Below are 22135 nucleotides of genomic sequence, written 5' to 3'. Positions count from 1 at the left end.
AGGTTGAATTTGTGTTCGGCACAAGATGGATCCCAGTAACGTACATTTTTTAAAATCTATAGTCATGTACAGCAATCTAGACAAGTCGCTACCTTAATACTGTACTTAATATCTTCCTGGAAACACATGGGTCAAATGTATACAGTTAAAGAGCCCTTACCAGCAAGAAAATTAACCCAGCTCATCAGGCAGACAGGACCTCAGTTTAATGCTTCATCCAAAGAATGGCACCGTTTTTCATGGATATGTGTAATGGACTAAAATAACTGAAATGTGGAGGAGTTAAAAGCTTCATGCTGTCCTATCCATGGCAGAAAAAGCCATGTTCTGAGTTGACTGTGACTTTGACACAGCCATTAAGCCTGGTTGAATCGCAGTGATTTGCTACAAAAAACCTAATATAAATCTGTTGTGAGTATCATGACCAGATAAAACTTTGTAAGGGAGCCTGGTTGCTAGAACCAGTAGGGAATGGTGGGCTGGACAGGACATCAATATGCAATGCTACATTATAAACACAGGCAATGCAAATCAAGTCAGCATCCACTCAAATATGGTCCTTTATAGGTTCTCAGGCCAAGAACCATTTTTATTTTTTTAATGTTATTAAAAAGTCAGATACAAACGTTGGCACACGAGATAAGCAACCTAAGGTAAATCCAACAATAAAGCCTTCCTTACAGGCAGATCTAGATTTCTGACCCTAAAGAATCTGAGAATTATTTTAGTGAAAAATTAAAGTGAATAAACACAGACACCAGTGCAACATCCAGATTAATAAGGACTTGTGGTAATGTGCCTCCCAATGTGAAAGGCAACTGCAATTTGTTGTTGTTGTTGTTGACTGCTGTTGACACAGTGTTTTCTTGAGTATTCTGAGGTGGATAAGTTCTTTAGTGCCCACATTTTCAGTCCGTTGACACGTTTCCACCTCACTTTCTCTTTCTTTGCTTTGCTTTCTCCACTGTGCCTACAAATGTAAATAAATGCACTGTTATTCTCAACCAACGTCTGGGAAGTAAACATACAGTAAACTCCTGATAACTCGTCCCTCCATGGGAAAAGCACTCAGTGACCAGGTATCCGGAGTGGTGAGTTAGGTATATGTATAAATGTATAAATAAATGCAGCCGAGATATTGACAGCATGATGACTTAAGTGGTAATGGTAAGTTAAGACAGCGTCGAGTTATCAGAAGTTTACTGTAATAATAACGCTTTTGATATAGCGCCTTAGCGTCGTAGGTGAGACTGTAGATAGCTAGTGATAAATAGTGATTATTTAATGATGAGCTCTGGTGTTCACAGGGAATTCTCAATACACCTGAGTCAGGTGGGTCCACAGCAATCCAGAACACTGCTGATGATCGACTCGCCTGACTTATTGGCAAGAATCTAGTTTGCAAAACCTACTCGCTTGATTGTCTTCAAAATTGACCAAATACTTGGGACGATACAACCTCTCACCAGGAGGACAATGTAATATATATGTACGCTACATGCAATGTTTTAGATTAACAATGCTGAATGAATTTAATGTGAGTGTCTTCCTGTGTACACATTTCCTTTTTATTTTTGGAAATTCTATCAACATCTAACCCTACCCATATTTCAGTTATAACTTTGTGATGTCAATTATTCTGAGTTCAGCAAAGCTTCTAGTTACATTGGATTATTGCATCCAATAAACGTTTGCACCCAATTAGTTATCCCCTTGTGGTCATGGTGGTAGAGTCTTACAAAATGAGGGGAAAAAGTTGGAAGATTTGTAAACCTAGTATATTCAGGTGAAATTTTATCCCATTTTAATAGAATATTATGTACAAGGTTAATAGATTATAATGAATTGACCCCAGATTAATAGATGACAGTATTGTGAACTTACCCCAGATTAACAAGGTGAGCTTCTCTCCCAAAAGGTACAGCAAGTTCACCAACACAACACTCGCCGAGATAAACGACATCAGATGAAGGGGACTGAATAGGCCTAAAAAGGGATAAACCCATTTTCCAGTCGCGGAGTAAATCCACAGAATCCTGTATTAAAAGGTATAGATTGAATTCTATCTCATTTCAATTACTCTCAGTTGGCCATGTTGGTGTATAATTGGTATGTGCTGTATATAATTACAACAACAACTTGCATTTATATAGCCCCCTCACACAGGGTAGCGTCCCAGAGCGTTTGACACTAGGACCCTTTAGTTTTGAAAATACACATAACAGAGATGACCTTATAGAGATATATGAGAGATTAAATGGGAAAGAGAATGTCAATCAAGAACAATATTTTGTTATGCCAAGGCAGTAGGACAAGAGGACACAGGTTCATTTCTTACGTTTTATGTATTTCTTACTACCAGTTCGATAGCTGCGAGATGGACTTACCATAATAGATAGAAAAGGGAGATGAAGCCTAGAATGAGAAAGCCAGTCCTTCTTTTTGGATAACGGTGAGGTGTGAGAATTAACTCCAGCAGAATCACTGGCAGGACAATGCTGTGCTGCAAGAATAATGAGAATAGCTATGTGAGAACCAGAACTGATATGCCCTCCTATTCTGTATTGTAGAACTTATTAAAATCAGACTGAATTGATGGTTTCCCTCATACTTTCAGCCATCCTATAACACTGAGAGACATCAGTTTCAGTACAATAAAGTTTACATTTATATTGCACCTTTCATGTCGGGAGGACTTCTCAAAGCGCTTTGCACTTCTCCTAATATTAACCAATGCCCTGAGGGTAAGCCTAATGTTCAGAATGCGCTGCTTGTCAGCTGGATTCCAATTCATGCTGCTATTTGCGCAGTAGGTTTTAAAACAGAATTTAAAAAAGATTGGCCATTATTAAATCCTACTGTTGTGTAGACATACGTTTACCGAACTGTGAAAGCCTGGACTGCAGTTCAGAGTAACACACATCCAGTTACCAGCAGCAACTGATATATACAAATTCTCTTGAGTCCTGCTGCAAATACCACATTGTAGACTTCAATCAGCACAATTTTTGAAAGTTTGGCTTTGATTCTGCCAGTGCTGTCCTGTGCCAAATCAGGGCCTGAAATTTCTCATAGTCTTAGCCTTTGCAGGATTTGCACTCTGGTGAACATGACTACCTGATGCCTACTCCAGTGAAGCTGATCTTGAAGTGTGTGTGTTGGGTGGGGCTGTAAATAATTCTATGAATACGTATGCTCTGAAGCACTTACAGGCCACCAGCACCCATGCTGCAACAGAAGTCAAGAAAAGTTAAATACAACATAAATAATAATAATACTCTTCGCATTTGATGTAGTGCTTTTCACGTCTTCTGGATGTCTCAAAGCGTTTCACAGAATATACTGTATATTTTGTGGGCAAAACACAGCAGCCAATTGCGCACAGCAGTGTCCCACAAACAGTTGTGGATTGAGTGACCAAATTAATATTGTTTTCTTTTCTTGAGGCATTATTATCAGGTTATTATGTAAACATGCTCTTTACACAGGGCACAGTTTGGTTACACTGACTAATTCCTTGTACAGTTAACAGAGTAAACTACTTCACCACATTATTTGCTCTGATGCCTTCCATTTCCCATGATGCCATTCCTTGAACCCTAATTTGCGCTGTTCATAAATGGGGTGGAGTGCTATTTTCTTATTTCTAAAATCATTTTGTCGGCCAACTGAAAAGGTCCTGTCCCCACCAACCCCTATCCCCCACCCTGCTTATGCTCTCACTGCCTGTATAACGGAGGCATTCTCCTACCAAAAGGCAATCTGTTTCAATTAAAATTGCCTTTTTAGTCTATAACCTGGGGGTTGGGTAAATCCTCAGTTAATTGATGATGTCTTTACAAGAAGCGAATCACTCAACACATCCAATTTCCAATGGTGCAAGCTTTCTGTAGTAAATAAAGGAATGAGGTAATAAAATGGCTGATTAAAATGAAACACTTACACCTTCTTGCTTTGTAAACCCGGGTTGACAGCTAATGAAGCCTAACCTGAAACAGTGCAATTATTAGTAATGCAATGCAGCTCAGATCATGACTGGGCAGACAGCCAGTTCATTTGCCGTGTCTGTACAATATGAAAGTAAGCAGCTGCAAGAAAACACACAAAAACAGCTCCACTAATTTTATAACATTCTTATTTGCTTCAACTAATAACAGTCTTATTTTTTCACAGTATGCTAATACCACTTCTCCAGTTATTTGACAGAAAATCATATTAAGATGTAGGATAAGCATCCCATTATGCTCATTATATCAAAATAAATAGTACAAGAAGACCATTAAGATATGAATTGCAAATTATTGTGTCTCAGTGATTATACAAATGCAATTTTCTAAAACGTAATCTTTCCATTTTCATTACTTCTCTGCATAATGTACAAACTAGATTATGCTATACAACAGACTAACAGGATCATCCTATTAAACATATAAACATTTTCTGATTTTAACAACAACAAATTACATTTTGTAAAGCACCTTTCATATCGGGAGAATGTCCCAAGGCGCTGAACAGTTGGAGATCAGGGACCGAGCTTGGGTGGGGCAGGGTTGGGATAAGAGAGGGCAGAGAGGTAGGAGGGCATCTGAAGCTATGGTTGAAAAGGAGGGTCTTGAGTCATGCCTTGGAGGAGGCAAGAGAGGGAGCAAGGCAAAGGGATTGTGGGATGGAGTTCCAAAGGGTGGGGGCAGAGAGGCTGAAGCCCCGACCACTGATAGGAAGGGCAGGTTGTGCGGGAGACATGGAGGAGGCCGGAGTCTGCTGAACAGAGGGAGCAGACAGCTTGATAGGGGCCAGCAGGTCAGAGAGGTAGGAGGTGGCAAAGCCGTGGAGGGCCTTGAAAGTGAGGACGAGGATTTTGAATTCTATCCTCTGGGGGATGGGGAGCCAGTGGAGCCGGACGAGGGTCGAGGTGATGGGGTCACGGAGCCTGGTGCAGGAGAGGAAACGAGCTGCAGAGCTCTGGATGATCTGCAGCTTGTGGAGGGAAGAGTTTGGCAGGCCGACAAGCAGGGAGTTTCCATAGTCGAGCCTTGAGGTGACAAATGCACATATGAGGGTTTCAACGGCATGAGGAGTGAGGCAGTGGCGGAATTGGGCAATGTTACAGAAGTGGGGGAAGGCAGAGCAGGTCATGGCATGGAAATGGGGGATAAAGGACAGTTCAGGGTCCAACAAGACGCCCAGGTTCCTGACTGGCTTGGTGTAGTGGAGTGCAGAGGAGGAACAGGCCGTGTGTAGGAAAGGCAGATTGACTTGGGATTCTCCACATTTCATTCTGATCTTCTCACAATGGGTACGTGTAAAGTTAGTTTGAGGTGATAACTGCTCACACTTTAATACTTGACCTGCAGACTTCAACCAACTCAGTCAGTTCGTATCTTAATGCATTTAAGATTTATTAGTTCTAAATACTGGCACTTACCATAGCATGGTTCAGCCATAAGGGAATTAATTTATCCAAGCCTTCAGGGTACACCAATGCTCTATCATAACTGAATAGCAGCCAAAAGGATGTCACTACAAACTGCAAAAATGAATTCACATTTAAACGCGTTAAAAATCAAAGATGAAAGGTACATCGTTGACATAATTTCAAATGTGGCAGCTCCCATTCATGCAAAATTTGTTTAAAAATTATCATTTAATGCTTAATACAAAACGATTTACATTCATGTTGCGCCTTTCACAAAGGGAGGATGCCTCAAAGTGCTTGACGTTACTGGTTGGGCACCCAAGCTGCATTGCTAAGGTCGGGTCACCATGAGGTAATTACATGTGCCTCACGTGCAACACACCAGCCAGACAGTGCCAGTGTTGCCTACATGTACTGAAGCCGGTCCAATGGTGTCACACGACAGTGAAATAAAATTTGTGGCTATTCGTAACACTTTCCTTGGGTTAGCACACAATAGTATAAATATCAAAACATTTCTACTATTTCCTAATTGGTGACGGTCTGCAAAGAGTTGCTTTTTAGTCCCCGTTTTTCCTGAAAATAAATGGCTTCCAAATTAAGACTGTATTAAAAAAAGTCTACAACTTTGTACAATTTTAGGAAGGTTTTCCAGGGTAAGTCTGGGTGGAATTTTGGGCCTTTGAATTGATGCTACTGCATTGTATTTGAATGGTAATCACTTCATCTGAATCCAAATGATATGGTTGAAATTGCAGTGAAATGCATATGGGATGAAAACTGTGCCGTCTTATAATAATATAATAAAAATAATCCTTGCATTTGATATAGCGCTTTTCACGTCTTCTAGACATCTCAAAGTGCTTCACAGAATATGCTGTAAAGTGAATTGACTGTATATTTGTGGGCGAAACGCGGCAGCCAATTGCGCACAGCAGTGTCCACAAACAGTCACGGATTGAAAATGACCAATTTATTATTGTTTTGTTTTGGAGGGATTATTATTAGGCGTGTGAAGTAAGGAAACTTGCCCAAGGTTTCGCCCTGCCTGGAATTGAACCCAGTTATATAACTTATAACATCTCATTGAATCTGTTATGAACCACCCTTTATAGAAATGAGATAACAGTGAACATTTTTCACCCTTTTCAATTAAAGAGTTTTTTTAAAGAGTTATGCCATCTTTCCTCACTACAACTTCACCTCTACTCCCTCTGCTCAGCAGACACTGGCCTGCTCCATGTCCCCCATCCTTCCCGCTCCACCATCGGCAGTCAGGCCCCACTCTCTGGAACTCCATCCCACAGTCCCTTCACCTTGCCCACCTCCCTTGCCTCCATCGAGGCCCATCTCAAGACCCTTCTATTTGACCGCTCCTTTGGTCACCCTCTTACCCCCCACCCTCTCGGCCCCTCCTGACCCCAAACCCCAGCTCAGGTGCAAATACTTGATTGTCCAGACATAAAAGGCGCTATACACATGTATAGCATAATGTATAATGTTGTGGTTTTTACAGGTTCAATGAATTCTACCTCAATAAAAGATCTGTTTACTTACGGTGCCAACAGGGAAAGCCAAGGCTGAGAAGATAATGTCACGCAGGGCTCGAATCCACATCACATGGCCCAGAAAATCTGCCAGGATACATATCCCATTGAAAATTGTCTGCAGAAACTAGAAAGAACTTTGAGGTAATATGATTCCCAGCACTGTATAAAACAGCAATAACATAACATTAACATGCAGATTAATATGTAACATCATGCAATTTTAGTCAATATGACAAGAGAACCTTATAATGAGAAATGGCGTGGCACAAATTAATGCCAAAACCTATGTATATTATATATTTTTACATTTTTGGTGATTTTTCTTTGGGACTGACCATATGGATCACAAGAGTCTTTTCTTCCTTCCTCTACTTTGATGCTTCAACACCTTGCTCTTTGACAGCACCTTCTGTCATCTTCCACCACCCCAATCTGACCTCCTTCCCTGCCCCCACCCCTCCCCGAATGCAACCACCAGTTTGGGTGCAAACCCTTGACTTGCTTTAGGATGTTCTCCTAACTTGAAAAGTGCTATAAAAATAACAACAACTATTTTCATTTATATAGCACCCTCCACACGGGGCAGCATCCCAGAGCGCTTCACAGTGGCGAGGTCTGACAACAATCCGTAAGTGACAAAGGTGTGGACGAGGGTTTCAACTGCGTCGGTTGTGAGGTACAGACAGAGGCGAGTAATGTGACGGAAGTGGAAAAAAGTGGCCCTGGTCAGGGAATGAATGTGGGGTAGAAAGGAAAGCTGGAGTTCGAGCCCCTGTCGCCAAAGTTGTGCACGGGTTTGGAGAGTCTGAGGGAGAGCCCAGGGAGATTGTGGAGTTCAGACCCGTAGGAGAGAAGTCGTTGATGGGAGCCAAAAAATATGACTTCCGTCTTACCGACATTCAGCTGCAGGAAATTTGCGCTCATCCGGGTCTTGATGTCTGTCAAACAAGCTGACAAGACATTAGTGGACTGGGAGTTGCAGCTGGAGGAGAAGAAGTAGAGGGAGGGAGCGAGCAAATGGAGGGAGCTTCAAATTTAAATGTCAGGTGTAAACAACTGGACCATTGTCTTTGGGACAATGATCACAGAATATCTTAAAGCCTCAGCAGATTAATACCTGGGTATGATGGCTGGGTATTTTTTACACCCACACGCACACTGTGGCTTGGCAGATTTTTATTTAACAAAATATTGTCACACAAAAGTACAATTCTTTTATTTCTTTTTGACTATCAACAGTTAGAATCATAGAATCATAGAATATTACAGCACAGAAGGAGGCCATTCGCTATCCGATCAGTCCCACTCCCCGCTCTTTCCCCAAATCCTTGCAAATTTTTCCTTTTCAAATACCTATCCAATTCCCTTTTGAAAGTTGTTATTGAATCTGTTTCCAAGCAATACATTCCAGACCATAACAACTCTCTGTAAAAAAAAATTCTCCTTATCTCCTCGCTTTCATTTTTGTTATTACTACTTTTCCCCAGAGAAAGGGCACATCATTTTTTGTCTCTTTTTAGGTTTCTTGTTTTGTACAAATGACAGAAATAAAAATAAATTGAAGAATTTCTTTATAGATCACCACTAGCCATCTCCCGGGGAGTGAATTTCTTTCATTTCAGAGCTGGGTTTAGTATAAATCCAGAAAAAACAGTCTCTGCTTTCATTTCAAGGTACAGTCCTGTCAGTTTAATAATTTCAGAATTGTTTCTTAGATCCTTGCCACACTTTATAAATCAGGAGAGGAACCTTGTTTCTCTGTGCCCAGACGCTCCAGTAAACACCATTCTATCATTGGTGAGCCTGTCCTGCTTTCAGACACTACACCCCGAAACTCTGGAACACTCTTCCTCTATCCCTCCATCTTACCTCCTCCTTCCCTATCTTCAGGTCGCGCCTGAAGATCCCCTCTTCGACCTGCCTACGGGCACTTCCCCTTCCTCTCAGCTCGGTTTCGTGCTCCGCCTCTATCAATCGCTGTGGGCACTACCCTGTACCCTGTATGAGGGCCATTACATAAATGGAAGTTGTTGTTGCTGTAGCCTCCAGCCATTCTGCCCCTGCTCTCCGGAACTCTATCCTGAGATCTCTCTGTATGCCCCTTCCCTATTATTATTATTAATATTATTAAAACCCACCTTAGACCTTTCCTATTGACTTTCCTTTTGGCCACCGCCCCCCTCCCTCCTCAACTCTTCCCCTCCTCCGCCCGCCTCAGGCTCCCACCAAATTACAACCAAATAAGTCTCCCATGGTCATGTTGTTAGTGGCCAACAGAAAATTGTTCTTTTTAAGAGGGGTTAAGTGTAAACTCTACTTTGTTCTTTTTATTACCGCCAATTGAGAGGATATATTGAGAATTAACGACAAATCATTAAACATTCTTAGATAGGTAGAACAATTCAGCAATGAAATCAACAATTAAATGCATCCAGCAATTCACTTTGCACTTAAAGTAGCTGCAATTGAGCTGGGTTCAAACAGTGTCTGTACTCACAGCAGTTTATTGGTAGTCAGAAAAAAAGAACAAAAATAGTTGTATTTTATGAGGTGAATGCTTAACCGACAGATTCTCAATAAGAATATATGGCATGGCATCACCAATAGTTTAAGGTCTCATCAAAAGGGCGGCAGCTCTAACAAAGCAGCACATCCCCATCATTGCACAGGAGTATCAGCCTAATAATGATCACAATAATAATCCTTGCATTTGATATAGCACTTTTCACGTCTTCTAGACATCTCAAAGCGCTTCATAGAATAGACTGTAAAATGAATTGACCATATATTTGTTGGCAAAACGCGGCAGCCAATTGTGCACAGTAGTGTCCCACAAACAGTCATGGATTGAAAATGACCAATTTATTATTGTTTTGGAGGGATTATTGGCCTAGTCTATGAGTTGAAAGTCCCCATGCAGAGTTGAACCCACAACCTTCTGACTCAGTCGCCAAGAGTAGTGTCAACTTAGTCAATCTGATACACAAAATGAAACAAGATTCCTTCTCCTGGCCCCTCTACAGCACCTTCAGGAGGAGGCCAGGCCTGGAGCAGAGAACGAGGGGGGAGGGCGGGAGGAATTAGAAAAAATAATGGACACACTAATTTATCTAATAAAAAGGACAATTAGAATGAAAAATGTTTGCTGTGATTGAGAGACATGAGCAATGAGATGGACAGTGAATGGGAGGTAGTGGGTGTGGAATCAATACCTAACCAAGAATGGCAATCCATAGTTTGAGACTATAATAATAATCCTTGCATTTGATAGAGAGCTTTTCACGTCTTCTAGATGTCTCAAAGCGCTTAAGAGACTATCAAGTGCAAAGACTATCAAGAGAAGAGCAACAACAACAACAACAACTTGGATTTATGTAGCGCCCTCCATGCAGGATGGCGTCTCAGAGCACTTCATAGTAACGGATCCCATGGCCGAGCCAGGGGGAGTGGGAGGAAGGTGACCAAAGGCGCGGTCGAAAAGAAAGATCTTCAGCCGAGACCTGAAAGTGAGAAGAGAGGGGACAAGGTGACGGGAGTGAGGAAGGGAGTTCCAGAGCCTCGGGGCATAGTGGCTGAAGGCACGGCCACCAATGGTGGAGCAGAGGACTTGGGGGACAAGGAGGAGGCCAGTCCCGAGCAGCTGAGGACTATGAGTTTCAGTTAACATTGAACCAAGTTCAGTTGTAAGACTATTGGGATTCGGTAGGTTATAATAATAATAATAATCCTTGCATTGATGTAGTGCCTTATCACATTGTTGAGATGTTTCAAAGCGCTTCAAAGAATATATTGTAAAGTGAATTGGCTGTGTATTTTGTGGGCGAAACACGGTAGCCAATTGCACACGGCAGTGTCCCACAAACAGTCATGGATCGAGTGACCAAATTATTGAGATGTCCTCACTACAGTTTTTTGTGTTTGCATGTTTTTCTCTATTTATTTGATTTGTTCTGTTGTGGAAATAAACTTATTTTGCTCAGATTGGAAAAACCTTCATTAAGTGGTAACACTTTCATCTTTCACAGGATATTGGGAGCTAAGTAGGCCTGCTTGAAGTGTGATTGGTATATATAAGGGACTTGTTGTGATCCTCAGTAGTTGCATGAGTAAAAATCCAACATTAAATTATCAGTGAATCCCATTGTGTGATGCCATTTTCTCAACCCCAACATAATGAAAAGAGCACAAAGAATATGTTGTGTGATACCATTAGTGACATAATACATGGGATATGTTCTACTTGGTGTAATTAGAACTCCCACCCATGATGGTTTCTGCTCCCACTGATGTCTGCACATTGTGTGCTAGAAATGGCAATGTCTCTACCAAGTGGGATTGACGCTCAGGAAAATAGATGGCATATTGCCACCTGATTAATGTTTTAGTCTGCTGGGTATTCACACCTTCTGTCATCTCACAGCCAGGCAATAGTGCATTCTGTCCTCTTTTCTGTAGAATTTATCTTGCATTTAAGCCAATTTAGTGAGAGCAATGACCAGGGAGTCAATGTGTGGCTTAGTAGGCTGAAACTAATCTTACAGAATTCCCAACATCTGCTAAATCAACAGGCTAAAGTGAAAGCCTCCAAAGAACCATTTTCATTTTTATGTCATGCTAAAATTTCTCAAATTGCTCATTACTGTACTATCAAATGTAGAGGCTGTTTCTTGTCAGCAAACATTTCCTGGATCTCTTCCATAACTGAAGGGAACATATTTTGCACATTGATTATGTGACTGAGCAAGGTCAAATGCATATTAGTTCCCCTTTCCTGAATTGTCATTTCTGTGTCTTCTGTCTATCTTGATATCTTGCTGTATTCTGGAATACCTGCTCTTGAAAGCTGAGGGAAGCTGTTCCAGTAGAAATATCTAATCTCTCTTAACTGAGCAACAAGGCTAATCCCAGTGTTAGAGAAATGAGGTACAAGAAACAAGCAGAATCTAGGGTTCATCAACCTTAAAAAGAAACTTCTCAGGGACCTTGTAGATGTGTATAAGATGTTGGATGGGATAGAGTAAATTCAGAACATTACTTTCAGATATCCCAAGTCAGCTGCACAAGAGGGGATATTCTTCCAAGTTGGTGGGGGACAGTTTTAGGACACATAAGTTTTTTTNACATACTAATCAATAGTTAGAACAGGTTACCAAAAAGGGTAGTTGAAGCCAGAATACAGGACGCATTTAAGAAACAGTTTGGTGCTTTAAGGAGTGGGTAATCTGAAAGGATGACATCTTCAGGCGCTGACAGCGTCCCCGTCCATGGTTGCACACTCCACCTTGCTAAGCCAGTCTGGAACCTTGGGGTTTTGTTTGACCCTCAACTATCCTTTCTACCCCACATCTGCCATGACCCGCTCTGCTTTCCCCCACCTCCGCAAAGTCGCCCGGTTCCGCCACTGTCTCACACCGCAGGCCGCCAAACCCTTCATATATGCTTTCATATCATCGAGGCTCGACTATGCAAACTCATTGCTTATTGGCCTCCCCAACTCCTCCCTCCACAGGCTGCAGATCATCCAGAACTCTGCAGCCCGTGTTCTCTCCTGCAGTAGGCTCCGTGACACTATCATCCCCATCTTCGCCCAACTCCACTGGCTTCCCGTCACACAGAGGATACAGTTCAAGATCCTGGTCCTCACCTTTAAATCTCTCCATGGTCTTGCTCCCCCCTACTTTTGCAACCTCCTAACCCCCTACCATCCTGCTCGTTTCCTCCACTCAGCGGGCTTTGGCCTGCTTTACGTCTCCCGCCTTGCTCGCCCCACTATTGGCAGGCGGGCCTTCTACCACTCTGCCCCCATCTTCTGGAACGCCATCCTGCAGTCCCTCCACTTCGCCCCCTCCCTTGCCACCTTCAAGAGTCATCTCAAGATTCTCGTCTTTGAACGTGCTTTTGATCTCCCTGCTTCCTCCCCTGCCCTCCACCCTCCCCGACCCCGACCCCCAGCTCGGGTCCGTAACTCTGTCTGTCCCGATGTGAAAGGCGCTTTACAAATGTAATTTTGTTGTTGTTGTTGTTGTTAACCATCTTTATACGACCTTGTTGTGTTATTGTCCACTAATACTCTTTGTTACCTTCCAGTTTGTAAAGTAGACTTATATACACTTTCTCCACTGCGTGTGCCAAATCCTCAGTCTCTGGTAAGTGTTCTTGTGGTATTACATGTACTTGAGAAGTTGTCATTATAATTGCTAGTCCCTATGGTACAAGTGTTGCTGTGAATGCAACAGCGATCACATTGCACAGCTTTTAAATGCACGGCTTCTTGCCTCATGTTACAGAGAGAAAATTAAGACTGTGGGAATTAAGTAAGAAATTACATGGCATCCCACACTCAGAGTATTTTTAATTTAGGTTGCATTGAAATATTTCACACCCAATTATAAATATGAACAGTTATGTTTAATGAACAGGTTTTCTTTCCAATAACAAAATGGTCTTGCTGGCCAAGACTGGCAAATGATCTGATAACCCTCACAGTCTTAGGGTTAAGACTGTTGCCTTAAAATTTAAGATAGACCAGAATTTGGAAGCTTGTTTGCTACAGTTAAAAATAATGCAGTATATCAGGATTCTTCTGTACTTCCACTGATCAACTTATTCATAAGTGTTTGTTGAAGCCAGTCTGTAACATCATTTAAAAAAGAAATACTTGAAAGAAAATAATATTAAAGTTTATGTGGAAAGAGCAAGAGAATGGGATTCAAATAGATAGTTTCAGTGAAGGAGCAATTTGTGTACCATAAATCAAGTGGTCTTATTAATAATAACAACAATAACTTGCATTTATATAGTGCTCCTCATGACGGGAGGTGTCCCAGAGAGCTAAATAATAATAATCCTTGCCATTGATAAAGTGCCTTATCACGTCTTTGAGACAATAGAATACAAAATTACATTTGTATAGCGCCTTTCACATCGGGAGATGTCTCAAAGCGTTTCACAGAATATACTGTAAAGTGAATTGACTGTATATTTTGTGGGTGAATTTCAGCAGCCAATTGTGAACAGCAGTGTCCCACACACAGTCGTCGATTAAGTGTCCAAATTATTATTTTGTTTTTGAAGATGCTATTACCCCCGGAAAGCGATCCATCAATTGACTAACAACTGGGTTTCTACTTACTTCTAGGTAAAGAGGCATGTGGAGTAAGGAAACTTGCCTAACGTTTCGCCCTTCCCGGGATTCAAACCCAGGTCCTCTTGCTTGTGAAGCGAGCGCGGTAACTAATACACTCCAGGACAGTCTTCTTCAGCGCTGTAAACTTTTCTGATTCTCATGTTCTGAGCTTGGGTGCAAGAACAACCCCTGGTGAATGGCTTGCCTGAGTGGCCAAAACCTCAGATGTGTCATTCTACAGCCTCTTACTTTTCACAATGCAGTCAGAATTCCCACCAGCATGAACAATGAACTGCGTACATACTTCATTTCTCATTGGACTAAACCGCAGATTCTCTTAATATGATTTCTGTAAGGTTTTAAAATGATGAAAGAAAAATATTCAGGCAAAGTTTTGATTATCTCTGATTTCTTCCCCGAGTTACATTAACACAGAACAGATTATAGCTCAGAGAGAAAGGATTGCTGCATTGCTGATATGAAATATCTGGCAGCATCAGGCATGTCTCCAAGTCTCCCCATCTGGCCACTTTCTCAGGGTTTTCACTGACTGAAATAAATTCAGTGAAAACCATGAGAAAATGGGTTCTCAGGGTTTGTAGGTCACGGATCAAGTGGGCAAGATGGGATCCTTCTCAAGGTCTGGAAGTGGCAGTGTTAACATACAACCCATAGGCAGCTAAGAGGCAGAATATCGCATTTAATTTACAACATCGACAATGAAAATAGCATCCTATTCAGATAGGCATTACAAATCCTATGGCACCTCACTTTATTGGGAGGATTATTGGCCAGGAAACTGGGAGAACAGAGTTTCTCCCAGTGTCCTGGCCAATAATCCTTCAGATAAAATTAATCATTCACTTCATAACTGATTTTTAGGACATCGTTGTGCACAAATTGGATACCACTTTTTATAATAATAATAATAATCCTTGCATTTGATAAGCACTTTTCACGTCTTCTAGACGTCTCAAAGCACTTCACGGAATATGCTGTAAAGTGAATTGACCGTTTATTTGTGGGCGAAACACGGCAGCTAATTGCGCACAGCAGTGTTTATGATGCATCTTCACGTAGGATATCTAAGAGTTTATTGCAAATAAAATGAGCTGTTTCCTACTCTGAACTTGTTCGTTTTGTTCCACGTAAACAATCCTTTGGGAGTCCAATGTTTGGGTGTGGTGGACCTGAACATTATTTCCAGAGTACAAAATAAAAGTAAAAATAAAAATAAAAAACAAAATAAAATACAGAATCTCTGCACTTTACAGTGAATCCTGTGAAACTCTTTGAGATGTCCTCCTGACATCAAAGATCCTCTCAAAAGAAAAGGATTATTATTGTTATAATTGCTAAAAACTGCATAATGATTGATGTCACGTATTTTCCCCACAAAATATAGTCAATTCACTTCACAGTATATTCTGTAAAGTGCTTTGAGATGTCTCAATGACATGATAAGGCCTTATATCAAGTGCAATGATTATTATTATTACTATCAAAGTAGAAACAACAGGATGAAAAATGTGTTGTGATAGTTAAAAATTTGAAGTGAAACAATGTTAAAGAGTGTGTGAAGAGAACAGGAACTGGGATAATATGAAATGGGGTAAATTAGTGCCATGATTCATAATGTGACAATCATCATATCAAATGTGTTATGAAACACTGCTGATTTCACCCATACAATTCCAATGGTGTCCCAGCATCAACATGGATGGTGGATGTTAAGGGGGCCTGTCTGATATCGATTATACCAGCACATCACATACTTTATACACAGTAATATCATAACAGTTGTAGGGCACAGTCACATCCTCACCCGTACTAAACTCCACTTGCCCATCATCGCAGTGCTCGCCAGTCTCTTCTAACTCCCAGTCTCCCAATGGATCGATTTCAAGATCCTCACCTATAAACCTATAAATATTTTGCCCACAAATATACGGTCAATTCACTTTACAGTCTATTCTGTGAAGCGCTTTGAGACGTTGAGAAGACGTGAAAAGCGCTATATTAAATGCAAGGATTATTATTATTATTATAAACCCCTTCAGACTCGAGCACTTCCCAATCTATATCATCTTCCCTATTCCCACTCTTCAGCTTCCCTCCTCCACTCAACTAACTTGGGCTTACTATGAGTCCGTCGCTCTCTCTGTGCCACCATTGTTGGGCAAACCTTCAGCAACTATACTCCCAACCTCTCTAATTCCCTCGCTTTCTACCTCAGTATTGTGGAGTGGATCAGAGGTTCGGTGCTGAATTAAAGTAGGCCACAGGTGAAGAACCCTAATTGATGTTGGTTTTAGCTTGTACTAGTTTAGGCTTGTACAGATCCAGACTAGATCTGATTTCCCACAATTTGCTTATGCTGATCTGGGATATACATTAAGAGGGTTAAAGATAGGAATATAGGGATATGATATTTGTTAAGAGGGTTAGGAATCCACATAAGTATGCTGTAATACCGTGTAACCTAATCTGGATTAGATTTGAAATAATAAATTAGTTAAGGACAGCTGTCTTAGAAACTTTTAAACTCATAGAGGCTCCAGTCATTAGTAGTCCTAAACTGATTTGCTTTATATTATAATTGATGGATTAGCAGGTGAGGGAGAAATCCCTGAAAGAGCCATTGTTTGCTTTTCAAACATGCAGTAACGTGTATGAGCAGCATGCTACATATAAGTGCACATTTACTCTTTAAAGCAGTGGTGGCCAACCTTAACGCCAACAAAATACATTTTCTTGGTTAAATATTTCATGATTTATGCCATACACACTACCAATCGAACACAAACTTGTGCAAATGTTTGGAAGGGTGTGGGATGTGGGAGAGAGCTTCTTGAGCACCCCACAGGCACAGTTTGGCCACCACTGGTTTACATTAAAAAAGTGTAATATTACCCCTGATAATTGTTGTGCTGTTAGCCTGGGATTTACTGCACATTGACCTCAAACCTACTGAGTACTGACCTACAACAATACATTCATTTAGAAATGAGAAAAAAATCAGATCAACAAATAACACCAACAATCTGCATTTATGTAATGACTTTCACGTAGAATAATGTCTTGAAGCATTTGCAAAGACAGAGACGGATGCCTAGGAGGGAGGAGGGGAAGAGAGAGACGGGAACAAAGACATGATCACAGAGGTAGGGTTTAAGGAGGGACTTTAAAGGCAGGGGTAGGGGGAGTGGGAGGTCTACCTGTTCAGGTGCATGTTAAAGATTCCATGGCAGTACTTGAAAAGAAAAGGGCATGTCTCCTCATATACTGTCTGACAATTCCCCAGAGAAAATTGATCACTCACTTCATGGCTATTTCTGGGACATTGATATGCTTAAATTGTCTCCAGCATTTGTCTACAAAATATACAGTCAGTAAACCTTAAAGTAAATTGTGTGAAATGCTTTGACATGTTTCGACATGATTAGACACATATGAAATGAAAAGATTGTTATTGTTTTATTACATTGGTAAAGTGCTTTGGCACATCCTTTGAGTTAAAAATGCTGTATAGATGTAAGCTGTTATTCCCATTATAGATAATCACTGTACATCAGTGAATCTATCAACACTTCAGTTTTATAGCTTGAACCATGTCAGTTTTCTTGTGTTACCTGATTGTACAGAGGAATCTTCTTTGCACTATGTATTGTGCAGTATGGCTATAGAAAATGATGGGATTGAAAGTGCAGTGTTCACAGACTGGAAATCACTCCCCTCACTGTGAATTCCATTTTGTGACCGAAATTGCAGGATTTGCCACAAAAATTTCAAACAAAATCTCGAGACTTTTCTCTGAAAGAAATCTCAAATAAAGCATGGTCAGGAAGGCCTTTGAAACCCCTGGAGAATTGTGATATTTATGGAATGAATTTGGTTAAGAATCACACCACTTCAGGGCAGAACAGAAGTCACAAATAGTGTGATAACTTCTGGTTTAAGATTTCACCTCAATGTTCATATCAATGCCACAACATCGCAAAACATGTTGCACTAATTATTAAAGGGAGGCAGAACCCACAGCCAATAAGAGAACATTGTGTCACTGTTGATTGATTGCAGAAGTTCTTAGACAATCATCCCTTTTATTACACAGGTTAGTTCCAGACTGGAGCCTATGTGTAACATTCAAACGAATTACGAAGAAATTCATTGTAAAGTTGAGGAAAAGAACAAGGCAATGATTAGTGCATCAGCTTTTATTCCAAGTAAATAATTATCATGGCCTGAGACACATAAACAGCATTATGAAAATGAAATCCATTATTTGTTGTCTGTTTGCATTATTTCACTGTTCACTACATGAGATGTTTTGGGAAGAATCCTCAGTGGAGATACCTTGTTTGGGGTCACACTGAGTATGAAAGGGAGCATTGAATGCTGCCCCAACACTTCCTTCAAGGCTTACCTTCAACTCACTCTATGAAGTCTAGTAAAGCATCATTATGCTACACGAAGGAGCACTGCAGGACTGTCACTGCATGATGATTTAAATTACATCAGCTAGGGAAATGGCATAAAACATACTGCATGTCCCTGATCTCTTCTGCTCCCATTGGCGACATTGCTTTCAGCTACTATGCCCTGAAACTCTGCCTCAATCCCTTCACCTTGCCCCCTCCTTGCCCATTTTCAGATCGCACCTGAAGACCTTCTTCTCCTCTCTCCCTCTGGTTTAGCATCAAGCTCTGCCACTGTTAAGCACTCCAAGATCCTACCCTGTGTGAAGGCCATGATATAAATGCACGGTGGCATTGTTGTTGAGAGATGAAGGGCATCATTTGGCCAATCTGTCTTTTACCTGTTGGCTTTATAATAGATATTTATCTCCCACCTCATTGCCTGTAACTGAGGATTTGATCTCCCCTGTGGACTTCACTGAACATCTTCTATTTTCTATACCTTTTCCTCAGATACATCAAATTTCTCCTGCTGAGAAGAAATCTCTTCTTTTAAGATTACGGTGACTTATTGTTATGAATATGAAGTCAAAGATATGGCCAAACTACCTGTGAAGATACAATATGATTTTGCTTAATTCAGATGGAACTATTTGGAAACTGAAGATGAACATTGTAATAAAGCTTCAAAGCAATTGATCACAAAGGCACTGACCTCTTCAATTTGCATTAATGAAGCATGAACTGCAAATCATAGAATCATAGAATTATACAGCATAGAAGGAGGCCATTTGCAAACTTGTCCTCCCCAAATAATTATCTACTTTTCTCTTAAAAGTTGTTATCAAATTGGCTCCCACCACCCTTTCAAGGCAATGCATTCCAGATCCCAACAACACATTGTGTGAAAAAAGTTCTCCTCACCTCCCCTCTGTTTCTTTTAACAACTATTTTAAATCCATGTTCTCTGGTTTCCGAGCACCCGCCAGTGGAAATAGTTGCTCCTTGTTCACCCTATCAAATTCCCTCATAATTCTCTAGCCTCTTCTGATAACTGAAGTCCCTCATTCCTGGTACCATCCTGGTAAATCTCTTTTGCACCCTCTGCAATGCCTTGACATCCTTCCTAAAGTGTGGTGCCCAGAACTGAACACAGTCTCTAGCTGAGGCCTAACCAGTGTTTTATAAAGGTTCATCATAACTTCCTGACTTTTATATTCTATGCCCCTATTTATAAAGCCTCGTATCCTATATGTTTTTTTAGCAGCTTTATCTACCTGTCCAGCCACCTTCAAAGATTTACTTATATGAACCCCCAGGTCTCTCTGTTCCTTCATCCCCTTTAAGATTGTACCATCAGCTTATATTGCCTCTCCTCATTCTTCCTCCAAAATGCATCAATTTGCATTTTCTCCACTTTAAACTTCATCTGCCACGTGTCTGCCCATTTTACCAGTCTGTCTATGTCCATTTGCAGTCTGATACTATCCTCCTCACTGTTTACTACTTTTCCTAGCTTAGTATCATCTGCAAACCTGGAAATTGTACTCCCTCTACCCAAGTCCAGGTCATTTATATAGATCAAAAACAGCAGTGGTCGCAATACTGACCCTTGGCAGGGCACCACGGCACACTTCCCTCCAGTCAGAAAAACAACCATTCACCACCACTCTCTGTTTTCTATCTCCCAGCCAATTCTGTATCCATGCTGCAACTATCCCTTTAATACTGTGGTCTTCTATTTTGCTTGCAAGTCTTGTATGGGCACTTTATCAAACATCTTTTGAAAATCCATATAAACTACCTTCATCCACCCTCTCCGTTACTTCATCAAAAAACTCTATTGGGTTTCTTAGACATGATTTGCATTAACAAATATGGTTGATTATGTTATGATTTTGAAATCCATATTGCAGACTATCTAATAATAACAGTTATGACTTTTTCACAGTTATAATTGAGGTGGTTCATACAATGAATGGTTCAGGTCTTATCTCTCACACCATCTCCAATTTGTCTCCACCAACGGTTTCTTTTCTATCCCCCGCGCAGTCTCATGTGGTGTTCCTCAGGGTTCTGTCCTCGGTCCCTTCCTCTTCAACCTCTACATGCTTCCCCTTGGTGACATCATCTGCAGACATGGGGTCAACTTCCACATGTATGTGGAGCACACCCAGCTCAGGCTGTCTGTCAGACATCAAGTCCTGGATGAGAGCCAACTTTCTGCAGCTGAATATCAGCAAGACTGAGACCCTCCTCACTGGCGCCAGCACCTCCGCACCTCAGGCACTGGCAGCATCAACATCCATGGATGCACACTCCACCTCACCAAACCAGTCAGGAACTGACCATCTTGTTCGACCCTCAACTGTCCTTTCTCCCCTATATCCGTGCCGTGATCCGCTCTGCCTTCCTCCACCTCCGCAACATTGTCTGACTCTGCCACTGCCTCACTGCTCAGATCGCCAATACCCTCATACATGCATTCGTCACTGCAAGACTCGACTACAGAAACTCGCTCCTTGTCAGCCTCCCAACTCTTCCCTCCACAAACTGCAGATCATCCAGAACTCTGCAGCTCATGTCCTCTCCCGCACCAGGCTCCATGACCCCATCACCCCCACCCTCTCTCGGCTCCACTGGCTCCCCATCCTCAGAGGATAGAATTCAAAATCCTCATTTTCACTTTCAAGGCCCTCCATGGCCTTGCCCCCTCCTACCCCTCTGACATGCTGGCCCCTATCAAGCTGTTTGCTCCCTCCATTCAGCAGGCTCCAGCCTGTTCCATGACTCCCGCCCGACCCACCCTACCATCAGCAGCTAGGCTTTCAGCCTCTCTGACCCCACCCTTTGGAACTTCATCCCACAATCCCTTTGCCTTGCTCCGTCCCTTGTCTCTTCAACGCACAACTCAAGACCCTCCTTTTCGACCATGCCTTCAGCCACCCTCCTACCTCTTTGCCCTCCATCATCCCAACCCTGCCCTCCCACACCCCCACGCCTGGGTCCTGATCCCTGACTGTTCAGTACCTTGGGATGTCCTCCCGACATGAAGGCCCTTTACAAATGTAATTTTGTTGTTGTATTTTGCATATTTACAACTCGCTGTACAAAGTAAATAAAATCTCTAGCTTTATATCAGATTACCACCTTTGCTCTTGGCTTTTGTCAAAGTCGCCTTATTTTGGATTTTTGTTTGACGTGTTAACACAACATACAAAACTAAAGAAAAGCTACTTACTAAATTAAGGAATGTGAGGTATTTCCACTGTCCAGCATACAAAAACACTCCAGCGGGCGGATGTTCTATTGGAATAATAAGAAGCAAGTAAACTATAGCAAAATACCATATGAAGGTAGAGATATGATAGACTTTAGTCACTGCCATTGACGCCATGTTTGTTCCTTGTGCAGGAGAAGGAGCAGGAGCGTGATACTGTAATCTTCTAATCTCACTGGCCGTTACCATTTACCATGAGAAACAGGGTGGGCGAGAGTTTGAGATTTATTTAAACAAGACAGCTTTAACTCGGAAATGAATTGCCATTTAAAGGTATTGTCCTAAGACGTTATCATCTCTAAAGTTAAGCTGTTACATAATTACAGAATAGTTTGAGCCTGCCAG

The 22135-nt window shown here is 41.5% G+C and overlaps 1 protein-coding gene across 1 annotated transcript; it reads right to left on the bottom strand.

Moving 5' to 3' along the window:
* Positions 1-561: 561 nt before the first annotated feature.
* LOC103187047 (androgen-dependent TFPI-regulating protein) lies at positions 562-21919 on the bottom strand. The gene is made up of 6 exons (XM_007906380.1): positions 21752-21919; positions 6974-7090; positions 5426-5527; positions 2388-2503; positions 1885-2036; positions 562-970 (listed from the first exon to the last, which is right to left on the bottom strand). Exons 1-6 carry the CDS (start codon positions 21905-21907, stop codon positions 933-935), a joined length of 681 nt encoding a protein of 226 aa, XP_007904571.1. The 5' UTR covers positions 21908-21919; the 3' UTR covers positions 562-932.
* Positions 21920-22135: the final 216 nt, after the last annotated feature.

The sequence above is a fragment of the Callorhinchus milii genome, unplaced genomic scaffold (assembly GCF_018977255.1).
Source record: "Callorhinchus milii isolate IMCB2004 unplaced genomic scaffold, IMCB_Cmil_1.0 Scaffold2, whole genome shotgun sequence".
NCBI lineage: Eukaryota > Metazoa > Chordata > Chondrichthyes > Chimaeriformes > Callorhinchidae > Callorhinchus > Callorhinchus milii.
Note: the sequence above shows the minus strand (reverse complement) of the source record. Positions and strands in the feature narration are given on the sequence as shown.